Below are 20,320 nucleotides of genomic sequence, written 5' to 3'. Positions count from 1 at the left end.
TCTTAAACATTTTTATTTCTAAGTTATGGAAATTAGATGTTAATATTATTTTATGGACAATATTAATATTTGCCTACTTCTTTACTTTTTTGCAACTCAGACTTTTCTTCCAAGATTATTTCCCTTCTTCCTGGAGTGCATATTTTAAAGTTCTTCTGGCTTAGGTCTGTTGGTAGTAGACTTGGTTTCTGTTTCTCTAAAAATGTTTTTATTTCACTCTCATGAGTGGAGGTATTTTTGCTAGGTGGACAATTCTAGGATGACTGTGATGTGATTTTCCCTCAGCATTTAGAAGATATTATTCCATTGTCTCTTGGCTTTGGTTTTTGCTGTTGAGAAAATTGCTGTCAGTCTGTCATTCCTTTGAAGGTGGTACATTTTCTTTTTTAATGCTTTTAAGATCTTCAGTTTGTTTTTGGTACTTGGCATGTTGTCTTCAATATGTCCATGTTTGGATTTACTTTTTCTTTGTCTTGTTGGGTAACTGCCATGATTACTGTGTCCTTGTACTCATGTACCTCAGTTTTAGGAAATTACCTTTAAATTAGCCCTCTTACCTGTCTTTTCTACTCCTTCCTCCTGGACTCTGATATGATATTGGAACTTCTTACTCTACCTTCCTTGTCTCTTTTTTTCTCTCTTGCACTTTACATCTTGTTTCTTTGTGCTACTTTCTAGAAAATTTCTACAGATCTATCTTCAGGTTCACCAATTCACTCCTCAATTATGTGTAATATGCTATTACCGCACTCCCTGAATTTTTTTAATAGCTAAAACTATATATGTCATTTTAAAAAGTTCTATGTCTTTTTCAAATCTCCTTCATCATATTTGCTATTCCTTTCTGCTTGCTCATCTTTATGATCCCATCTTTTGTTTAAACATTTTATATATGGTTATTCTCTATTCTGATTCTGAGAATTCTAATATTTCAAATCCATATGCATCCTAATCTGTTTTATTTCTGCTGATAATCACTCATTATGATTTGTGTCCTTGTGTGATGATCTATTGAGCTCACATTTGGCTGTTCTTGGTCTGTGGAATACAGAATAGGATGCTTGTCTCCAGAGTGGTTTCTTCTGCCAGGACCAGGAACGCTGCTGACCTGGACCCATGTCATCCCCTTCCATAGTCCCTGGACTAAACTGTGAATCTCAGGGTCAGCTTCTCCCTCTTGACATACTGTTATTTGGAATTGTCCTCAGAGCAACTCTGCCTGTATGTCCTCAGAGCAACTTTCCAATACTAACTACTCAGATCTCTGACTATGTGTGTTTGTGTGTGTGTGTGTGTGTGTGGTGTGTCCCCATGGAGGTGTCCCTTATTTCCATAATCTCAGCAATGCAAAGAAGTTGTATTTTATGAAAGATATACCTGTTCTGAAACAGGAGGACCCTCAAGATCACTAATCTCCCACACTATGAGACGTAGAAATTTGGGCCTGTTTTTGCATTAATAAAATAGACAGGGAGTATGAGAGTTCAGGGAAAGATGGAAACATTTCATTGCCATTTAAGCAATGCTAAGTAAATCCTAGTTATTGTTTGTGGCATATAATTTCCTAAATCTCATCATTCTGTCATTGCTTTCTGGCTACCTCATGTGTATGAAGCTTGCTTCCTGGCTACCTCATGTGTATGAAGCTTGCTTCCTGAGTGCCAAGGGCTACCCAATATCCTCTCTTCTATTTAGCATCTTGAGAGCACCCTTGCCCACTTCACCTCATTTTGTAATGCCCGCAAGAGGCCTGACTTGCAGACTGGATGGAGTATAATGCTGCATGCTATAAGGCTATAATAGACAGAGACAGGTCCAAGGGAAAGGCTTGGGTCCCAAACTGGTCCAATCCAAGTCTTTCCTAGAATTTTCCATATTGGAGGCAGAGAAGTCTCTCTTCTTGGATTGCAAATAAAAAACACATAAGACTAAGGCTGTTGTTGGCCATCTTCCATGCCACGTAGGGAGAGTCAATCTGTAGCCTTGATTAACACATGGGTGTGTTTCTGAGCTGAGCTTAAGAGGATGGGATTGACATGTACACACTGCTATATTTAAAATAGGTAACCAACAAAGACCTACTGTATAGCACAGGGAACTCTGCTCAGTATTCTGTAATAACCTAAATGAGAAAAGAACTTGAAAAAGAATAGATACGTGTATACGTATAACTGAATCACTTTGTTGTACACCTGAAACTAACACAATGTTGTTAATCAACTGTATTCCAATATAAACTAAAAAGTTAAAAAAAGAAGACATTTACAAAATGATTATAAAGAAGGGGGGGTGAGTAGTTCCTGGCAGCTCATATTTTCAGATGGTTGCAGGAGGACTCCCTTGCTGTGCCCTGACAGGGACCTAAGGCTTCTATCCCTTTACCACCTTCAAGGCAGTGAAAGGGGCATGGCTTTAAGCAATTACCATCATCCACCCAGTATAAGTGTCAATTAGGCTAATGGAGAAAATAAGATTCAGAACCTTTTGAAGTGGTCCTTCCTCCCCTTTTGAGAATTAGCTCACCTCTACTTGACCTCAAAAATGTAAGCTTTCCAGTAAATCTGACCCCCTACTTCCTGTGAGTTTCAACATCTGCAACATCAAAGTGAAACAGTCACTCCTTTAGAAGCACAGAAAAATTAACTGGAAATAGAATGATGCTGGTTTCATGTGCTATGAGAAAGGGAAATGGGTCTGATTGCAACTAGATATAGAATTGGAAAATACCCAGAACTTTCTGATTTTTAAAAAGGCAAAATCAAATTGGAAAGTGTTTGGTGTCTCAAAAAATAATTTTAAAAAAGTCCATTATTGACTCTTCATTATACAAGATACACGCAAAGGAGAAGCATACAGCTCCAGATCATTTCAGTGACATCCCATACCCAGGAAGGATTAATGCCTGAGAATACTCAGTTGAATCAGTATTTTCTCCCCTCAATGCACAATCACTACAGGATCAGCATAGAGTAGGAACATTAATAAAAGCTGGTCCAATATGGAATTAATTCAATTAGATAGGCAGGGGAGAAACACTTCAATCCCCTAGAGCCAAAGGTAACTTCTTTAAAACTCCTGATATCCGGTCAAATGCAATTAATATCACTATCTTGTTCAAATCCTACAATAAAAGACATATACATGTTAATGTTTGACAAAACTTAGGTTATTTTACCATTCATTCCTCCCAAATTCTGAGTGTCCTCGCAAATCAGATTTTCAAAAATACTTCTTCCTTTCTTCTTTTTGGTTTTTTTTTTTTTTTTTTTTTAAACCTGACTACTTTCTGAGTTGTCTAATTCAGCTTTTGTATTGTAGCATGATATGTAAGAAAGCAACAGGAACTTTTTTTTTTTTTTAATTTGATTCTTTTCACTTTATTTATTTATTTTGGCTGTGTTGGGTCTTCGTTTCGTGCGAGGGCCCTCTCTAGTTGCGGCAAGTGGGGGCCACTCCTCATCGCGATGCGCGGGCCTCTCACTATCGCGGCCCCTCCCGTTGCGGAGCACAGGCTCCAGACGCGCAGGCTCAGTAGTTGTGGCTCACGGGCCCCGTTGCTCCGCGGCATGTGGGATCTTCCCAGACCAGGGCTCGAACCCGCGTCCCCTGCATCGGCAGGCAGACCCTCAACCACTGTGCCACCAGGGAAGCCCTGGTTTTTTTTTTTCAAAAATATTTTGTCCAACATTGGAGTCAAGAAAATATTATATAATAAAAGCTAACATGGAGTTTTTGTTGTGTGTTCAACACTGTTCTAAATACTTTACGTGTGTTGATCCATTTAATCACCACAACCCTATGAGTTATGCACTCTATTTCCTTCATGTAAATAAAGAAACTGATGCATGGATGGGTAAAGAACCTTGCCCTATGCCCCTCTTAGTTAAATGATGGAGATTAGATTTGAACATGGATAGTCTGGTTTCAGAGTCTGGGTTATAATCACAATGGTATATTTCCTTTTCATCACTGAAAGGCCGGTAATGTATGGAAACAGCATAGGGAGTCGGAGAGAACTGGGTTCAAATCCCAGCTCTACCACTTACTAGCAGCAGCATCTCAGAAATCTTGCTCAATCTCTGTAAACCTCAGTTCTTCATCTGTGAAATACCGTAGCTAATTTATGTTATAAAGGTTATAAAATAAAAGGATATAAATGAATGTAAAAGTGTCTAGTGTATGTCAAGTGCCTGGCACATAGTAAACATTTCATAAGGTTTGGCTAGATGATAGGATGTTTTGATCCCATAGTTTTGATCTGCTAAGTACTGAATACAAATATTTAAGTCAGAATGCTAAGGCTATTACATTTTCATTGAGAGAGTATTTTCTAACACAAACTCCTTTAAGCCAATTCAATTCTGTGATCAGTTTTCTAAATGGTACAGTCATTGCTTCCAAATTTTTCTATTTTTGTTTTCAATTTACGAAACTTCTTTGCATTGAGACCAGTTGCATTTATTTTATCAGTGTTCTTGACAATATCAAATGTGACCAATTACAGCTTCTGCTGTTGTGGGAATTATTTCTACCAAGTTCAATTTTTCCAGGCCAAATTATACATAGGTAAATGTATAGAGAAAATGTGCTTCAATTTTTAGTCAGTAACAACTGTTACTATTTTCAGTTTTAGCCTTTGTTGAGTTTACTTTGTGTTAATAAATTTCTACTAAATCTAGTTTTCCTGGGTTCAGGTTTTGACGTTCTCATTGTCACCAACAAAAATGCATTTTTTTTCCAGCAATCAATAATGTTAGTTTTATTTTATTTTTAGAAATCTTTTGAGATAATTGTAGATTCACATACAGTTTTAAGAAGTAGGACAGAGAGATCTTATGTGCCCTTTACCCAATTTTTCCTGATGATAACATCTTGTAAACTATAGTACAGTATCACACCTAGGATACTGACATTGACAGCCAAGATACAGAACATTTCCTTCACCAGAAGGACCCCTCATGTTGCCCTTTTATCACCATAAACACTTTCCTCCACCTCCATCCCATCTATAATCCTTGACAGCCACTAATCTGTTTTTCGTTTCTGCAATCCTGTCATTTCATTAATGTTATATAAGTAGAATCACACACTATGTAACCTTTTGGGATTGGCTTTTTTCAGTCAGCATAATTCTCTGGAGATTCATCTAAGTTGTCGTGTGTATCAGTAGTTGTTTCCTCTTCATTGCTGAGTAGTATTTCATGGTACGGATGTACCACTGTTTGTTTAACCTTTTAGCTGTTGAAGGACATCTGGGTTAACTCAGTTTTGGGTTATTATGAATAAAACTGTTATAAAAATCCATATATAGGTTTTTGTACGAACATAAGTCAATTTCTCTGGGATAAATGCCCAGGACTGCAATTGCTGTGTCATATGGTAGTTACATCTTTAGTTTTTGAAGAAACTGCCAAATTGCTTTCCAGAGTGACTGTACCATTTTGCATTTCCACCAGCAATGCCTGGGTGATCCAGTTTCTCTGCATCCTTGCCAGCATTCTGTGTTGTCACTATTTCTTATTTTAGCCATTCAATAGGTGAATAATGATATCTCATTATAGTTTAAACTTGCATTTTCTCATCCCATAACTTGTCATTTTATCCTCTTAACAGATTCCTTCACACAGCAAAAGTTTTTAATTTTGATAAAGTCCAATTTATCAATTTTTTCTTTTATAGATTGTGCTTTTGGTGTCAAGTTTAAGAACTCTTTGCCTAACTTTAGATCCTGAAGATTTTTTCCTGAAAACTTTATTGTATTACAATTTGCATTTAAGTCCATGATCCACTTTGAGTTAATTTTTGTATAAGATCTGAGACTTGGGTTGAAGTCTTTCCTTCCTTCCTCCCCTTCTCCCTCCCTCCTTTCCTCCCTCCCTCTCTCTCTCTCTCTGTTACTTCCTTACTTTTTGCCTGTAGATATCCACTTGTTCCAGCAGTATCATGTTGAGCTGTCTGTCCTTCTCCATCAAATTGCTTTTGCATCTTTGCCGAAAATGATAATTGGACATATTTCTGTGGGTCTCTTTCTGGTTTCTTTATTCTGTTCCATTAATGTATGTGTCTATGTCTTCATCAGTATCACATAGTCTTAATTACTGCAGCCATGTAATAAGTCATGAAACTGGGCAGACTGATTCCTCTCACTTTCTCTTTTTCAAAATTGTTTTAGCTCTTCTAGTTCCTTTGCCTTTCCGTATACATCTTAGAATAACCTTGTCCATATCTACTAAAAATCTGAGACTTTAAGAGGAATTACAATAAATCTGTTTATCAGTGGGGGAGAATTGACATCTTTATTATGTTGAGTCCTCTAATCCATGGATAGTAGGTCTATTTATTTAGGTCTTCTTTCTTTCATCAGCTTTTTGTGGTTTTCAGCAAGTAAGTCATATATATGTTTTATTAGATTTATATGTAAGTTTTTCTGAGTTATTGTAAATGGTAGTGTATTTTTAAATTTCAGTGACCATGTGTTCATTGATAATATATAGAAATCTGATTGATTTTTGTATGCTGCTCTGGTATTCTGTGATCTTGCTAAACTCACTTATTAGAAGATTTACATAGATTCCTTTGGATTTTCTATATAAACAATCATGTCATCTATGAATAAGGATCGTTTTGTTTCTTCTTTTCCAATCTTATGCTTTTTATTTTCTTTTCTTGCTTTCCAGCATGATGTTGAATAAGAGCAGTGAGAATGGACACGCTTGCCTTGTTCCCGATCTTGGGAGAAAGCATGTAGTCTTTCACTTAGGTGTAATGCTTGCTGTAGATTTTTTTGTAGATGCTCTTTATCAAGTTGAGGAAGTTCCCCTTTATTTTTATTTTTCTGAAAGTATTATTCATGAATGGGTGTTGAATTTTGTCAGATGCTGTTTCTGTATTGATTTATATGTTCATGTGCTTTTCTTCAATTTGCTAATGTGCTGGATTATTAATATGGTGATTGATTTTCAAGTACTGAATCAGCCTTGCAGTCTTGGAATAAATCCAACTTTGTTGTAGTGCATAATTCTTTTTATATACTGTTGAATGCAATTTGCTAACGTTTTGTTAAGGATTTTTACATCTATATTCATGAGTGACATTATTCTGCAGGTTTGGTTTGTTTCACACTGTCTTTGTTTTGGTATTGTGGTAACACTAACTTCATGAAATAAATTGGGAAGCGTTCCCTTCTCTTCCATTTTGTTGGAAGAGGTTGTGTAGAATTGGTGTTATTTCTTGTCTAAGCATTTGTGAAATTCTTGAGTGTTACCATTTAGCCAGGAGATTTTGGGGGGAGAGTTTTAAAATTATGAATTTAATTTCATTAGTGATTATGGGCTATTCAAATGATCTATTTCATATTGGGTGAGTTGTGGTAGTTTGTGTTTTTGGAGGAATTGGTCCGTTTATCTAAGTTGTCAAACTTTGTGTAAAGTTGCTCATAGCATTCCCTTATTATCCTTTTGATGTCTTCAGGGTCTGTAGTGATATTGCTGTTTCATTCATGATATTGGTAATTTGTGTCTTCTCTTTTTTCTTTATCAGTCTTGTTAGCGGTTTGTCTATTTTATTGAATTTTTCAATTTTATTTGAATTGATTTCTGTTCTTCGATTTTCTTTGTTTGCTTTGGGTTTAATTTTGCTCTATTTCTAGGTTATTCTAAGGTGAGAGCTTAGATTACTGATTTGAGATTTTTGCCTTTTTAAATGTACTTAATTCTATAAATTTCCCTCTCAGCACTGCTTTTGCTGTGTCCCACAAATCTGACATTTTATTTTAATTAAATTCAATGTATTTTAAAAATTTTCCTTTGAGACGTTGACTTAGGGATTGTTTAGAAGAGTTCTGATTAATGTCTAACTGTTGGAGATTTTCCTGGTATCATTGTAATTGTTTTCTAGTTTGATGCTTTTGTGGTCAGAGAACACATTTTGTATGATTTCAATAATTTAAATGTCCTGAGTTTATTTTCTGGACCAGGATATGATCTCTCTTGCTATTTGTTCCATGAGTGCTGGAAAAGAATGTGTGTTCTGCTGCTGCTGGCTGGGGTTTTCTGTAACTGTTGATTAGATCCTGTTAGTTGATGGTGTTAAGTTTTTCTGTATCTTTGTTGATTTTCTTTTTAGAAGTCCTATCAATTGTTGAGAGAAGGGTGTTCAAGTCTCCAGCTGCAACTGTGATTTTATTCCTTTTTCTAGTTCTATTGGTTTTTGCTTCATATATTTTGTAATTCTGTTGTTTATACATAGATGTTTAGAACTATGTCTTCTCAGTGGATTGACTCTCTTGTAAGTTTATGATGGTCCTGTCTATGGTAATTTTTGCTCTGAAGTGCACTTTGTCTCATATTAATATAGCCACTCTTTTGCAAATGTTTTCTCCCAGTCTGTGGCTTATTTTCTCATTCTCTGATCAAGAATTTTTTTCTTTTCTTCAGTTTTAGAAGTTTGACTATGATATGTCTTATGGATTTCTATGGGTTTACTCTTTTGGGGGGGGGTTCACTCAACTTCTTGAATATGTAGGGTTAGCTCTTTACCAAATTTGAAAAGTTTTCAGCCATTATTACCTTGAGCACTTTTTCAGCCCTACCTTCTTACTTCTCTCCTCTGGGGACATGCCATGACTGTTAGAACTTCTGTTATAGTCCCACAGGTCCATGAGGCTCTGCTATTTTTTTTTTTTTTTTTTGGTAATTTTCTATTTCTCAGAGTTGGTAATTTTTATTGTTCTGTCTTACAGTTCACTGATTCTTCTGTCCCCTCCATTCTGCTGTTTAGCTCATCCACTGAGCTTTTTATTTTTGTTAATGTGTTTTCCAGTTCTAAAATTTACATTTGGTTCTTCTTTATATCTCGTATTTTTTTTTTGAGGCTTTCTATTTGCCAAGACAATTTTATATTTTGCTTGTTTCAAGTGTGTTCATAATTGCTTGTTGAAGCATTTTTATCATGGCTTCTTTAAGATCTTTAGATATTTCTAACATTTGTCATCCTCACATTGACACCTATTGTCTTTTTCATTCAGTTCGAGATATTCTTGGTTCTTGACACGAAGTGTGATTTTGAATTGAAACCTGGACATTTTGAGTATTGCAGGACTGGATCTGCTGTTTTATCTGGCATTCTCTCACACTGTTCTAGAAAGGGAAGAAGGTTGAGGCCTTATTATTGCCAGGCAGGGATATAAGTCCAGCTCCCCACTCAGCCTCCATTGCCACCTGAGTGGGGGGGAGGGGGCTCTCTCCACCACTGCTGGGTGGAGGTGGGGATGTTGGCTCCCCTCTAGGCCTCCAGTGATACCTCCCTGGCTGGGAGGTCTAAGAGTGCCTCATTACTGCTCCCCACATGACATCTATTGACACCAGAGGGGTGTTACTGATGGAGGGTGATAAAACTCCTCTCCACTAGGCTTTATCTGATACCACTCAGTAGGGAGAGAGAGGGGTGCCCTGTTACTGCATCGTGGTGGTGGTGGTGGTGTCAGTAGTGGTTGAAAGGCTAGGCTCCCCAGGTGGTCTCAACTGACTCTGCCAGGGTGGGGAGCTCCTTATTACATCCTGGTGAGGGTAAAAGTCTAGGCTCCCCACTGGGTCTTTGGGGGCATGGGTAATGGTTGGGGTCAAAAAATATATATATTTATACTGGGGATATATATGTATATATAGAATATTTTTTTTTAAGGGAGAAATAGGGGAAAGTAAATGTACTTCATCTTCTGTCAGTTTTATTCTGTATTGATTATTTCTACCAGTAATATTCATAAAGAATTGGATAAAAGAATGAAAGTCTGTATTTATTTCTTGGAGTAAAGAGCAAAGAACATTAGTAGGGTAAAGGCATGGGATATGGAGGTAGGGTCAAAATATTGTGCTTAATGGCTTTTGACTTTATATTGACCACCATGTTAAGCATGGGTATAATGACCCTAGCCTTAAGTAGCATGCAGTCCAGCTTGGAAGCCAAGATGGGGATTGCAAAACGGATATGCCAACAAAGCAGCAATTTCTAAGTGCTCACTAAGCCATAAAGTGAGCAGCTTGTCAAAGGAGGCTGATGTTGAGACAGAGCAGCCACGGAGGTCCCACATTTCATACAAGAGGCAGGATGTGAGCTAACCTCAGAGAAATCAGACGTGGGTATGATGGGAGGAGGCAGCTGGTGAGATAGCAATTAGATAGGGAGAATGGAATTGACAAAAATGGAAAGTCAGTAATATAATAACAACTGCAATATTTAATTACTGTGTGTGTATTAGGTTCTGGACACTATGCCAGGCACCTTAGATTATTTTAATCATCCCTCACAACACCCCTTTGAAGTACGAAATACAATTCTATTTTACAGATGAGGAAACTGAGGCCCAGGAAGGCAACTTCCCCAAAGTCACATACCTATGTCAAGAGGAAGAGTTACATTCATGGGACGTCTGTCTGAGATATTTTAAGCACTTTCCTAGAATGCTGGGAATGTACACAGCATTTGGCTGGAACAGCATTAGCTTGGGTGAAGAGAAGAAAATAATAAGATTAGAAATTGAGCCAAGATGTATGGGCCTTTCTACTTTTGAGCAAAGGAGTGAGGGCCTGAGTAGGCCTCTTTGGGGACAGCAGACAGAGGGGAACTACGGCAGGGAAGTGGGCCCAGTTTCCATTATGTAAGATGAGAATATGGATCTCACACTGACCTTTGAACAAAACCCCTTGCCAGGTCACCTTTCATGTCACTTCAAAAACACTAAGAAGACACAAATCTTCCAGTGGGGCTTACTCTCTCCTCTTTTTTTTTTTTGAAAGACAAATGTTACATTAGGGGCATTTAAAGAACACCTTTAGAATTGTTCAATGGAGACTTTGAGATGTGATGGGTTAAATTCTACTTAGCTTCTGGCTCCTTATTTTTTAAATGTCGTGTTCCTGAATCATGCTTAGCCATTCATTCAGACTGGTTAGTTTAATTAGACACAATGTGGGTAGACAGAATGACATCACATACCTCCTTCAGAAGAGACAGAGGAGAAACAGAGGGGAAGAGAAGGATTCTAATAGAATTTCGTTCCAAAAGACTGGATGAGACTGACCAAAAGGGGGGGGGGGGGGAAGAATTGGACCAAAAGATTCCAGTGAGTTTTGGACAGCATGTCTGTGGTGGTGCAGTCAATCAGTAGTGCTAAAGGAATTATAAATATTTCCTATTAACACAGGAAGGGAAGGCCAAAGAAGTGCAGCCTGGGAGGATCTACAGAGAGCTGTTTCCAAAAATATTTCACAGAACATCAATCCCATGGAAAGATCCAAGAAAAAAAAGAGTTCCGTGGTTTGTGAAAAACACTAGGTTAATCAAATGTGTCTTTACTGCCAGACTTTGCAGAGCCTTTAAAAATTTCACATGCATTATGAAATCCCAAGAGGGGCTGTAGTATGCTGTGTTCCCAAATATACTTGTTTACAGAAATTCCTCCCACCCCTACCCCCACACACTCTTTTTGTGCAGATTTTTCTTGCAGATTTCTTATGACAGGTACATCACACTTCACACTTTCGTAAGTTCTGGACAGGGAAAGACTTACCTCATGACACAGAACTGTATTCCCCACTGTAGATTTTTCTTTGGTTCCTCAAAGATGTGTCTGACATATGCTTCTAAGATTACTTGAGAACTAAATGAATATTTTCTACTTAAATCCAAATGTACAAAGGCAAGTAATTTTCTTAAAATTTCCAAATTTCTACCCCAACCCTCTCAACCATCCAAATGAATTAATAAACTAGTTCATCAGACGAAATTGCAGCTATTTTATACACTTTTAAAAAATGAATGCTCAATTATAATCAGATTATAAAACGAATCACATTGCCACATCTCTTTCTAGCCGCCTGGGCTGTAAGCTATTTGTCGTCAGGTTCTCAGTGGCCTCCTCTCTGCTGCCCAGCTCGAACCTGGGCCTCCCGCCCTATCGGATCAAAGAAGTTGTTGGCAAACTTTCTCACGTTGTCTGCCCTGGAGGCCCTGGAGATCTTTTGGAATTCACCGAAGGGTGCATCTTTCTCTCGCGAGATCTGCTCCATCTTCCGCTCCTTTTTCCTAATGGCTTCCTTAATGCGCTCGATGTGGCACTTTTCCTCCTTCTCGGCTTTCAGCTTCAGGATGTGATGATTCTTCTCCCGCAGGATGTTGAGCTCCCGAATCTGCTGCACCTTGTCGCTGATATTCCTGTGGACGTTACTCCTGGTCTGCAGGATCTTCTGGTCCGCGAGCTCCACGGGCAGCCGCTCGTGCCCCTTCCTCTGCTCCCCGGACTCTTCCGCGCACCCCTTGACCTGCTGGCACTGCTCCTCCTCCTTCTTGACCTTCTCCTTCGGCTCCCGGTGATGCTCCTTAATCAGGCCCTGGGGGATCTCTTGGGACCACTGGGAACTCTGTTCCAGGGACAGCTTCCTAAGGAGCTCCTCAGCCTTGGCCTGGCAGTCCCTGAGGACCTTCTGGGCCTGGTAATTGACTAGGGAGCTAAGACGGGTCTCCTGGATCTTCTTCTGGCCCTCGGTGGTGTGCACATGCCTCTTTAGACAGACCTGCTTCAGCCTCTTCTGCAGCTGCAGGCTGTTCTGCTCCCGCAGGTCCTGCATCATCCTCTCGTGCTCCTGCAGGCGCTGCACCTGGTACTGCGTCCCGCGCTTGGCCTCGGTCTCAGAGGGGGCCCCCTCCAGCTTCTCCTGGCGCTGGTTCTCTTGGTCCCCTAGCTGCGCCTTCCACCTGCGCTCCTGCCGGCTCGTGTTCCTCGCTTGCCGGTCCCGCCGTCGGACACACTGCTCCTTCTCCTGCTGCCACTGCTCCTGGCTCTGCTGCAGCAGCAGCTTGCGCTCTGTCTCTAGAGTCAACTGGACCTTCTGGTCCGAGCGCTTCAGCTCCTCCCAGGCTAGGGCCGCCTGCTGCTGCAGCTCCCGCATCCTCTGGGCCTTCTTGAGCCAGGTCAGCACCAGGGCCACAATCTTCCGGTCCCTGGAGGACATTACTGCCTCTTCCAGCTTGTTCTTGAGGATCTGGGTGTGCTGGTTCTGCATCGCCTTGCTGGAGAGCGAGGGCTGGGAGTACTGGCTGGCTAAGGACTCCACCGGATCATTACGGTATCTTTTCTGGAGGTACACGCAACCTGACTGCGTCCCGAACTCTCTGGAGGGCACAGAACACTTCTTCGTGTGAACCGAGGAAAGGGACCAGCGACCGAGACCTCTGCAGGCCGGCACTGCCCACTGGTCTCCGCTCTGCACCTTTTCTACCCCGAAAGTTCCACTCGGGGGAGTGTAAGCTCCCTGCGGGTAAGGTGGGGGCGAATCTCCCCGGGCCGGAGGGTAGTGCTGGCAGGGCTGAGGCTGTTGCGGTGGCAGCTGGGGCTGCTGCTGCCAGGCCGGGCTAGGCGGCCTGCCTCCCTGCTCCAGGGGCTTGGTACCCGCCTCCCCCCAGGCGTCTTCCAGGCGCCGGCTGCGGCTGCGGGGCCGGTGCTTCCTGGCGTGGTCCGGGGGCCTCCGGGCCACGTCGGTCAGGCTGCGGCTTTCAGGCGGAAAGTCCGGGTACCGGCGCCGGCGGGGCCGCGGGGTGGGCGAGCAGCGCAGGTGCGGCCAGGGCGCCGAGGCCTCGCTCCGCTCGTGGGGAGTCCCGGGCCGGGAGCACAGGCCCTGCTCGCTCTGCGGCCCTGACCCGCCCAGCCGCGCCGAGGATGCGCGCTCCTTGCGGGGCGGCGGGGCCTCCCAGAGGTCCGAGTGAGGCCACGGGGAGAAGCGGCCGAAGCCCTCCATGCTCCCTCCCCGCGCGCCCAGCGTCTGAGCCAGGGTCCCTGGACCTCACGGGGGGCGCTGCGGAGACCCGCCCCGCCCTCGGATCCCGGGGGTCCGGGCCGCCTGTGACGCTCTGGCCACTTCACAATGCGCCTCCGCCCCCCGGTTGCCGCAGCCCTCGGCCCTCGGCCCTCGCCCACCCCAGCCTTCCTAGCACCCCGCGCGGTGAGAGGAGGGGGGAGGAGGGGAGGGGAAGGGGGGAGGAGAGGGGGGAGGGGAGGAGAGGGGGGGAGGGGAGGAGAGGGGGAGGGGGAGGGGGAGGGGGGAGGGACTGTAGAAAGACAGGGTGACCCTTAAAGCTGAGGGTGTGTAGTGAACCCCCACTGGTGTTTCAGGCAGGAATTTGAACTCGCATTTGTATACCTTAAAGTAGCAGAATTTTAAAAGTAGACAGGGGAAGGCATTACCCCCAGAATGGAATGCGGCGGGCAAGTCCTTTAGTCAGGGGTCCCTCCATTCTCTGCGCCTCTGCAGTGTATGCAAATGAAGCGGCCATGGAAGCACGTTAATTCACTGCACCATCCTTCTGCCCTTTTAAGTTAGCAAGCCCAAAGTATACTTTTTAAACTTTTAGAAGAGAGAGAGAGAGAAAGAATAAACAACTAATTTGTTTTCTCCTAATATGGCAATTACTGCTTTTGTCAAAATATGAATGTTAAGTGCACATTTCTGAAATAACATCAGTGGACAGCATGCCGAAATCACATTGTTATTGTTGTTTTCCTTTTTCTCCAGTTTTGTGAGATTATTTTTTCTTGTTGAGGCACCCAGGGCTAATGGGAAAAGCACTGAATTTGGTCATGCAAACTTGAGTTTGAATCTCCTCTGCCACTTTCCACTTGTGTGGTCTTGGGCTAGTTACTTAACTCTCCTGACCCTCAAATTCTGGAACAGTGGACTGGAAGAGGGGCCGTGACAATAGCACTGTTGGGCTGCCCTGAGGGTCGGATGAAACTATGTATCAAGAGCTTAGTGCCTTAATGCATTCAATAAACATTATTTTGATGTCCTTCTAGCCTTCAATTACAAATTGTAAGGTTTAATATATGGGTTTACAAAAGTTTCTACACATTCCTAGAGAAGAAGAATGGAATTAATGTTATCCTAAAACAGTTTAGGTAAAGGATAGAGTGCTAGGGAGGGACGATGCCCCGGTTCTGTTGTGTTCTTCCTGGACTGTGGATCATGGCTAAGTCACTTCCTTTCTCTGAGATGTAATGAGGAAACAGTTCTGGATAACATTCTCCAAATATGGTCAATCCTTAAAGAAGAAAGTTAAGTATTTACTGATCCCAGTCTTCTTCACCCACATCTCCTTGAAGTTTCACAGTGACCCAGCTAGCCAGGGCCAGTAGAACTGATAACATTTCCTTAAGACAAATCTGAGGCTTGGCCATATTAACTGATTCCCCCAAAGATCAGTTGGTCAATGGTGGAAGTTTTGACTTCAGGTTCACTTGTCTTTCCATATCATGCTGCCTTTCAGGAAATGTACTTTGAATTGAGACATGTGTTACGGACCGAAAGTTTGTGTTCTTCCCAATTCGTATGTTGAAGCCCTAAACCCCAGTGTGATGGTATTTGGAGGTGGGACCTTTGGGAGGTGATTAGGTTTAGATGACGTCATGAAGGTGGGGCCTCCATGATGGGATTAGAGGAAGGGACCAGAACTTCTGCTCTCTGCCATGTGAGATCCCAAACAGAAGGTGGCTGTTTGTAAGCCCGGAAGCGGGCCGTCACCAAGAACTGAATGTGCTTGCATTTTCACCTAGCACTTCCCAGCCTGCAGAACTGTGAGAAATAAATGTCTGTTGTTTAAGCCACCCAGTCTATGGTGTTTTGTTAGAGCAGCCTCAGCTGACTAAGATGACATGCTTTACAAAAAATTATGATCAGTATATATCCGAGGGTCATGACAGCCATGTCCTTGAAGCCATGTGGTAGCAGCCTTAACCAGAGTGACTGAGGCCTCCCCAGGAGCCCACTCTGCCTGGATGGGATCTCACATGCAGTCATTAGCACGTCTATAGCTGAGAACAGGAGGTTGTTTCTACCCTAGGTTTCTATTGGTGCAACTCATACCATTGTTAGAGAAATTATTTAGTGATTATAATTTTTACTAGGAGGCAACTTTTACATCAAATAAATCAAATTTGAAATGGAATCATTTAAGTGAGGAAATATTTGGGCATGAACTGAGTTGTGCTGATACCTGAATGTCATATGCCTTTGCGGAAGCTTTGTAAAACATTTTGTACATCTACATGTGGCTCTGGCTGGTATCAGGCCATTTCCTGTTACAGAGAAGCAGTGCTGTGTGGGCGAAGTAGAGCCACCCAAGAGCCAGGAGACCTGCCACCAGGCAGCTCTGCCACCTGCTGAATCACCTGAAGTGGTCATCTTATTCTCTGTCTGGTGACTCTGGTGGTTTCTTCATTGCTGCAGGAGATGATCTGTAAGATCTCATTCAGTCCCCAGTGCAACTAGAAAGAGGAGTTCAATTTAGTAACTCCTGCAGCCTTCATTCTGCAAAACAAAAATGAGTTAATCCCTGAAAAATGCTTACAGCAGTGCTTGGCATGTGGTTGCTGCCTTATAAAAATTAGTCACTAGAGTGATCAGTATCATTATTCCAAGAGCATTAAAACCATAGCAGCGTAGGGCTGAATTTAAAGACCTAGTTTGGCAGATGTAAGCTATTACATATGGAATGGAAAAACAACAAGGTCCTACTGTATAGTACAGAGAACTATATTCAGTATCCTATGATAAGCCATAATGGAAAAGAATATTTTTTGAAAAAAGAATGTATATATGTACATAACTGAATCACTTTGCTGTACAGCAGAAATTAACACAACATTGTAAATCAACTATACTTCAATTATAAAGAAAGAAAGAAAGAGAGGAAGAAAGAAAGGAAGGAAGGAAGAAAGGAAGAAGGGAAGAAAGAAAGAGAGAGAGAGAAAGAAAGAAAGAAAGACATAGTGTGGAGCAAGCCAGATTCCCAATTCAGGGCTCTTTGGCCTCTTTCTTGCCCTGAAGGTTCTCAGAATTCCTCATGGAATTGAGAATAGCTCACTCACCTCTGTTGATGATAGAGGGGACACAGTCTTAACTTCATGATGCCACAAACATTTATTGAAATCTGGGCCAGGATTAGAAAGATAATCAAAGGCCTTGCCCACAATATTGCTAGGAGAAACACGTCCAGGTAACAGATGTGGTAAGTGGTTAGACAGTAAATTCAGCAGTCTTCCTAGAGGAGGGAGGGATTAGTTTATAACGGAAGTTCATCCACGTTGTTCATAAGGGAAGAGTTCACATAGAATGATGGTGCTAAACCTGGGACGGCAACTAGGATCTCGCCATACAGGGAGGAGCAGGAGGACACACCCGGCAGAGGACACTGTGTGGCCACAGTGTGAAGCCTCAGAAATGCCTGGCATGTGGGGTCATGTGTGGTTTGTGTAGCGGGGACTTGGGGTATGTGTGCAGTGCAGTGACGGGTGATGGCACCAAAAAGGTGGGCTGGACCCAGATTCCACTGGGCCCTGAATGCTAGGCCAAGGAGCACAGGCTTCCCACTGGGCAGTAGGGTTCCAGCTGTGTCCAGAAGTGCTTCAGGATTCCTTGAAGCTGCCGGGAGCCCAGAGGAGGTGGGGCTAGAGGACTTTAGGGCAGCCTCTGAGGCGTCTGTCCCTGCTTCACCCAGAGCAGCTCAGAGCAGCTCAGATTTTATCTGTTTTCTATCCTGGGGTTCTTGGTAACACGTTATTGAAAAAAGTTGGGGCTTCCTCTGCTTATAAAAAAGGGTTAAAATCCACTATGTAGACAACAGTGAGTCAATAAAAGTCTTGAAACCAAACAGTGACCCGATTTAGTTTCTATTTTAGAAAGCTCACCCTGGCAGCAAGGTAGAGGATAAATTGAGATGAGGAGTATGGGGAGGGAAATTGGAGAAAGGGGGCCAGTTAAGGAATTGGTTCAATAATTGGGGCAAGCAAGAAGGAAGTGAGTGTAAACCCAGACATTGGCAAGGGGAGAGGGAGGGATGGATTCAAGGTACACTGCAGAAGTCAAGGAACCATGACCTGAAGGTGGACTCGATCTGGAGAAAGAGGGTTTCTACCCCAGGGGCCTGGGAAGATGGCGAGTGGCAGTGACAAGAGGTCTCAGTCTAGGTGACCTTGAAAACAGTGATTTTGGAAATCAGGTGAAAGAAGCTGTAATAAAAGTGACTACGGCACAGAGCAGCAAACAGAATGTCTGGAAGAGGCTGATGAAACTGGGAAGAGAAACCTTATCTTTTGAGGGACCTGGTGACGAGGCTCCTGCTTAGAGCACAGCTGCCCAAGCAGGACAGGTGCTCTCACCTGCATTGTTAGCATCTGATCAAGATCCCTGGGAGAATGACTAGCTGGGAAGCCTATGTCAGCTCTTCCATCAGGCAGATGAAAGAGATGTTTTGTAAATGTTCAGCTGCCAAGCATTCCCTTGATACTAGGAACAATCAGCCTCCTTTTTATTTGGCAGAAAAATCCTCAGTGTATTTCACTGGAGGCCTCAGAATTTAGACCTTCTGCCAAATGAGGACATGGGCCTCTTTTCTGCATTTGTTGGAGACTTGGAAAATATGGCAAAATGTGCTCTAACCTCACAATCTGAATTGACTTATGGAATAGACATGTGTTTTGGGCCCTTACTCAGAATGACTGTTAGTGGGCCCTTACTCAGAATGACTGTTAGTGGTAGTGACTTCAAATTTGATCTCTTGGCACAAAGCAACTAGTTCTTGGATGGGCCAAAGTGGAGAAATAAACTAGAGTTTCTCCATCCAATATAGCAGCTGGCAGCCACACAGGGGTATGAGCATTTGAACATGGGTAGTTCCAATTGTCATGTGTTATAAGTATAAAATACACACTGATTTTAAAAACTTACTATAAAAAAAAGTTAAATATCTCAACACTTTTTATAATATTGGGCACTTGTTGAGATGGCATTTTAAACACAGTGGACTAAATAAAACATTATCAAAGTTAATTTCACATATTATTTGTTTTAATGTGGCTATTAGTAAATTTAAAATTATATATATGTAAGTATATATCACAGTATATTTCTATTGGACAACACTACTCTAGATAATTGAGGTTCTTCAACATTCATGTTGCAAGTGAAAGCTTTCAATGTCTAGGTAATTTTTATTTTATGTAAATTTATTGCTTTGAGTAGAAGGGTTTAAGATGGCGGCATAGGAAGACCCTGAACTCAACTCCTCCCATGGACACAACAAACTTACAGCAACATATGGATGATTTTCCTTTGAAAAGGACCTGAGAACTAGATAAACAGTGCCTTGACAACAAAAGATAAAAAAGATGCATTGAGACAGAGAAGCAGAGTGTCTCACTCAGGTCCCCACCCCAGAAGCAGTGACCCACAGTTGGGAGGGATCCCAAAGATATAGAACTTTCCCTCAAGGAGTAAAGGGATTGAGCCCCATGTGAGGCACCCTGACCTTTGGGTCCAACACTGAAAAGACGAGCCCCACAAATCAGTGGGGATTAAGTCCAGGCGAACCATAAAACTATAGGGAACAGTGAACCCATTCTTAAAGGGCTTACATGCAGACCCATGTGCAGTGAGATCCAGGGCAAAAGCAGCAGAAAGGGCAAAAATGGCAAAGAGCACCTAGACCATAAGTGAGGGAGACCCACTTACTGATTTTACAGTAGCTGCCAGAGAGCTAGGAACCTGCTGGTACTTTCTTGGGGATGGAAGTGCTATTGGGCACCTTTTTTACAATCTCATCCTAACTTGCTGGTGAAGAGCTGGTGAATGCCATTTTTGGCACCCTCCCTCTAGCCTGATAGCACCGGAGGGCATGCTCCACCCACTCCACAATACAACCCAGCTGGGTGAGGGCCTTGCCCACCCTGCGCAGCAGCTGCGCCACACCTGGGCTGGGCGAATGCACTGTGTCCTGCCTTCCCCAGGCAGTGGCCATGCTGCAACCAAGTCAGGTGAGCACCCCAGGGCCCCGCCTTTTCCACACAGCTGCTGAGACCCCACCACAGCTGGTGTGTGCATGCAGCCCACACGAGGGCCTCCCCTTGAGCACCTGGCTCTGGTGTTCAGGGAAGACTGTGCTTCTGGGCCCCAAGGGTCATCTCCTACACGAGAACACTCCTTCAAGACTGAGAAGTAGGTGTTTTGCCTGATACATATACACAAACACAGGTAGTCAGACAAAATGAGGAGACAGAGGAATACGTTCCAAACCAAAGAACAAGACAAATCCCCAGCAAAAGACATTAATGAAATGAAGATAAGCAACCTACCTGATAAATAGTTCAAAGTAATGATCATAAAAATGCCCACTAAACTTGGAAGAATAATGAATGAACACAGCAAGAACTTCAACAAAGCAATAGAAAATATAAGAAAGTACCAAACAGAAGTTATAACTGAACTGAAAACTATAC

The 20,320-nt window shown here is 42.4% G+C and overlaps 1 protein-coding gene across 3 annotated transcripts; it reads right to left on the bottom strand.

Annotated features, from left to right (window-relative positions):
• Positions 1–8,186: 8,186 nt before the first annotated feature.
• LOC130708299 (coiled-coil domain-containing protein 185-like) lies at positions 8,187–16,651 on the bottom strand. Of its 3 annotated transcripts, none has more exons than XR_009008490.1 (3): positions 16,217–16,651; positions 10,392–10,498; positions 8,187–9,137 (listed from the first exon to the last, which is right to left on the bottom strand). XR_009008490.1 is itself a non-coding variant. In XM_057547551.1 (3 exons), exon 1 carries the CDS (start codon positions 13,788–13,790, stop codon positions 11,904–11,906), a length of 1,887 nt encoding a protein of 628 aa, XP_057403534.1. In that variant the 5' UTR covers positions 13,791–14,036; the 3' UTR covers positions 8,187–9,137; positions 10,392–10,498; positions 11,567–11,903. The 3 variants fall into 3 exon arrangements, 2 of the variants coding, with proteins under 2 accessions (XP_057403534.1, XP_057403535.1); XM_057547551.1 differs by lacking the exon at positions 16,217–16,651 and adding an exon at positions 11,567–14,036; XM_057547552.1 differs by lacking the exons at positions 10,392–10,498; positions 16,217–16,651 and adding an exon at positions 11,567–14,036.
• Between the last annotated feature and the right edge of the window lie 3,669 nt (positions 16,652–20,320).

Source organism: Balaenoptera acutorostrata, chromosome 1 (genome assembly GCF_949987535.1).
Source record: "Balaenoptera acutorostrata chromosome 1, mBalAcu1.1, whole genome shotgun sequence".
In the NCBI taxonomy this organism is placed as follows: Eukaryota; Metazoa; Chordata; class Mammalia; order Artiodactyla; family Balaenopteridae; genus Balaenoptera; species Balaenoptera acutorostrata.
The sequence above is the reverse complement of the archived record's forward strand: the minus strand, read 5'-3'. Positions and strand labels throughout refer to the sequence as shown.